This window comes from Camelina sativa, chromosome 10, assembly GCF_030686135.1.
Source record: "Camelina sativa cultivar CO46 ecotype springtype chromosome 10, ASM3068613v1".
Classification (NCBI taxonomy): domain Eukaryota; kingdom Viridiplantae; phylum Streptophyta; class Magnoliopsida; order Brassicales; family Brassicaceae; genus Camelina; species Camelina sativa.
Genome location: NC_141889.1, coordinates 22258082 through 22262058, shown reverse-complemented (window position 1 = coordinate 22262058; position 3977 = coordinate 22258082). Strand labels below are relative to the sequence as shown.

At 38.4% G+C, this 3977-nt stretch overlaps 1 protein-coding gene across 1 annotated transcript; it reads left to right on the top strand.

Moving 5' to 3' along the window:
• The first annotated feature begins 201 nt into the window (after positions 1 to 201).
• Positions 202 to 1131, top strand: LOC147937173 (uncharacterized). The gene has a single exon (XM_087468696.1). The coding sequence runs from the start codon at positions 202 to 204 to the stop codon at positions 1129 to 1131; it is 930 nt and encodes a 309-aa protein (XP_087324822.1).
• Positions 1132 to 3977: the final 2846 nt, after the last annotated feature.

The window sequence follows — 3977 nt, the reverse complement described above, 5'->3', positions numbered from 1 at the left end:
AGGTAGAGGATGTGGTGGAAGAGGTTTCAGAGGAAGGGGACGTGGTCGTAACAATTGGAGAGATCCGTCGCAGATTACCTATTTTTGATGTGACAAAGTAGGTCACTTTGCTTCGCAATGTCCGGGTAGATTGCTTAAACTGGGTTAGCAGAAAAAAAGGAGTGTGAAAACAAAGACATAGAAGAAGCTGATCATCTTATGATGCATGAGGTTGTTTATTTAAACGAAGAACACTACATACCGAGTAAGTTTGAGCAGAACATAGCTGGGAGTAATGTGTGGTATCTCGACAATGGTGCGAGAAACCATATGACTAGAGATCAGAGATATTTTGACACACTTGACAGATCAGTTACAGGAAAGGTAAGGCTCGGAGATGACTCAAGGATTGATATCAAAGGAAAAGGGACAATTGCTTTTGTTGACTCATATGGGAAGCCAAGTGTGATGTCAGAGGTGTATTTTATTCCTGATTTAAGAACCAATATCATAAGTCTAGGAAAGGCTACAGAAGTTGGTTGTAAAGTACGACTAAAAGGAGAGCATCTTACAATGTGTGACCAAGAAGGAAACCTACTGGTTAAAACAGAGAGATCCAAGAACCGGTTATACAAGGTGAACATGGGATTAACAAATAAAGTTTGTCTAAATCTCATTGCTGCAAGTGAATTAAGTAAATGGCATGCTAGAATGAGACATGTTAACCATGTCACTTTTTCAAGTATGTTTACCAATGAATATGTGATGGGAGGTCCAAAGACATCTATTGAAAAGGAGATGGCTAGAAGCATTCTAAAGCACATGAAGATGCCAAATTTCTTATGGGGAGAGGCTGTAAGACACTCTACTTACTTGTTGAATAGAGTGGTGAAAAGATCGCTGAAGGATCAAACCCCATATGAATGCTACAAAGGACGTAAACTAGCAGTTGGGTATGTTAGAGTCTTTGGATGTATTGCATATGCCAATACGGAGAAAGCTCACTTGAAGAAACTGGATGATAGAACTCGGGTTCTTGTTCATCTTGGTACCGAACCTGGTTCCAAGGCTTACCGTTTACTTGATGCAGAAACAAAGATAGTTATTGTTAGCCGTGATGTTGTATTTGACGAAACAAAAGGCTGGAACTAGAGTAAGAGTAAGCATAGCGAGAGTGAAGATGAGAGTTTTGAGACCATAATTGATGGTATAAGTGGTCAAGATCAAGGAGAGAACACAATCAGCATGACGCCAGAACGTCCTTTCATTAGGAGTAACTCCGCTAATGAGGAAACCGAAGAAGATGATCAGTATTGTGAAGCATCGGATAATGAGTCCAGACACATAGCAGAACCTTCTGCAATGACACCTGAAGTTGCAGGTAAGAGACATCGTAGTAAGCCAAAATACTTAGAAGATTATGTTTGCTATCAAATTCCAGTAGAAGAAGGAGAATTGGCGTTGATGTGTCTAAACAATGAACCAAAATCTTATGAAGAAACCAGTGAATCTGTGGATTGGAGACGAGCTTGTGAGGAAGAGATTGGTTCCATAGAAAAATTCAGAACTTGGGATCTCGTGGACACCTATATGAATGAAGCCAATTGGACTGAAATGGGTTTTCAAAATCAAAAGGAATTCGGATGGGAGCATCAACAAGTATAAGGCTCGACTAGTAGCTAAGGGTTATGTCCAAAAGTATGGTGTTGATTTTGAAGAAGTGTTTTCCCCGGTTGCAAGGATCGAAACAATAAGACTTCTTGTTAATCTTGCTGCATCTTATGGGTGGGAGATACACCATCTTGATGTCAAAACATCTTTCCTCCATGGCGAACTCAAGGAAACTGTATATGTTAGTCAACCAGAAGGGTTTGTCAAGAATGGTGAAGAAAGAAAGGTCTATAAGCTCAACAAGGCATTGTATGGAATAAGGCAGGCACCTAGGGCATGGAACAACAAACTGAATCAAATACTTATGGAATTTGGTTTTGTTAAATGCTCAAAGGAACCCTCTGTCTATAGGAAGAGCTCGGGTCGTGATCTCTTAGTTGTGGGAGTATATGTTGACGACTTGTTTGTCACAGGAACAAGACTAGAGCTCATCAAAGGGTTTAAGGATGAGATGTCGTCTATGTTTGAAATGAGCGATCTCGGTAAACATTCTTATTATCTTGGAATCAAGGTAGAACAACATCAAGGAGTAATAATGCTTAATCAAACGAGTTATGCGTTAAAGATTTTGGAAGAAGCTGGTTTGCAAAATTGCAACTTAGTTCACACGCCAATGGAAGCAGAGTTGATACTATCCAAAGCAGAGAAAGAAAAGGAGATTGATGCAACGGTTTATCGAAAGAGAGTTGGATGTCTAAGATATTTACTTCATACTAGACCTGACCTCTCGTATTGTGTTGGAATTTTGAGCAGATTCATGCAGAGTCCACGAGAATCACATGGTGCAGCATTGAGACAATGTCTAAGGTACTTAAGAGGAACGGTTGGATTGGGTCTGTCTTATGAAAGATCGAGAGTACCTAAGCTAATCGGTTACAGTGACAGTAGTCACAATGCCGACCCTATTGACAGGAGGAGTACTTATGGACACATATTTTACTTTGGTGAAGGACCAATCACATGGTGTTCAAGGAAACAAGATGTTGTGGCTTTGTCTTCGTGTGAAGCAGAGTTTATGGCAGGAACTGAAGCTGCAAAACAAGCAATCTGGTTGCAAGATTTATTGGCTGAGATCACTGGAAGTTCGCTTGAGAAGGTTATCATTCGTATTGATAATGAATCGGCTATTGCTTTAACGAAGAACCCTGTTTTTCACGGACGCAATAAACACATTCATCGACGATATCACTTTATAAGGGAGTGTGTTGAAAATGGACAATTAGAAGTTGAGCATGTTGTTGGCATCGAACAGAAAGCGGACATACTCACAAAAGCTTTGGGAAGAACTAAGTTCAAGGAAATGAGAGAGTTCATGGGAGTTAAAGATTTGGCAACATTGGAGTTCAAGCTTAAGGAGGAGTATGTTGGATTAAGCTTGAAAAGAGACTGACTTATCCTAAACCTATTTGGAATAAAGTTTCTTAGGAGATAAGGACTTGAGATTGTTTAGGAGTTATCTAAAGTTTGAGAGATTGTGTTGCAGAATATATAGAGCTTTAAGAGTTATTTAAAGTTTGAGAGATTGTGTTTGTGAGATTGTGAGAGTCTTAGGTTTTGAGCTATTTTCCTAAGATTATAATAAAGAGAGCAAATTCTTTTTTACTTCTCTTCTTCTTTCAATTACGAATCTTTGCGTTTCTATAATTTCAAGCATCACCAAGAATATGGAATTCCTTGTTTACAGGTTACTATAAAAACGTATGGGAAGCTAGAGAAGACGGAATCTACTTATCGCAGATAGAAAAATATGGAATTCTCGGTCAGCCTGTGTTCTTGTTTGGTTGGAATGTTCCTTTGACCTCATCAAGAGCTTCCTCGTTGGGATCGAGTTGTCTCTCTATAAAGCTTGTTAATCACCTCCTTGTTTTTGTTTTGTTTTATCTAGTTTTAGTTTATAAAATTTCTATTCTTTTATGAATTTTGGAAATTTGATTTTTAGTTCTGCTGGAACTTTTTTTACCCTCGATTTCTCCCAAGTGAACTTGGATTTTGTTTTCTTAGATTAATTTATTCCGATTCAACATGCACGTTCGGGCTTTGTTAATTTCCGATCGAATTATCCGAACTAATAATAACGTTCGTCCAACAATGGATCACACAAGTTTTAAGGTCTCATTTCGTCATTAGTTTTAAGCTCGTGGTATGGCTATAGTCAATATTACTCGTTTTATAGCAATTAGTCTTCTTTTCAATTCTTTTTTTTCTTACATAAAACTCCATTTGGTGGTGTATCGGCTAACTAACAATAATCGTGTATCTTTTAAATTTACTTGTAGTTTAATCCTAATAATTGCCCTATTGGGATGGTGTTTCAAACGTCAATTGCC

Bases quoted from the DNA above. Each gene is read 5' to 3' on its own strand.
- LOC147937173 (XM_087468696.1), top strand. From the start codon at position 202: ATGCATGAGGTTGTTTATTTAAACGAAGAACACTACATACCGAGTAAG.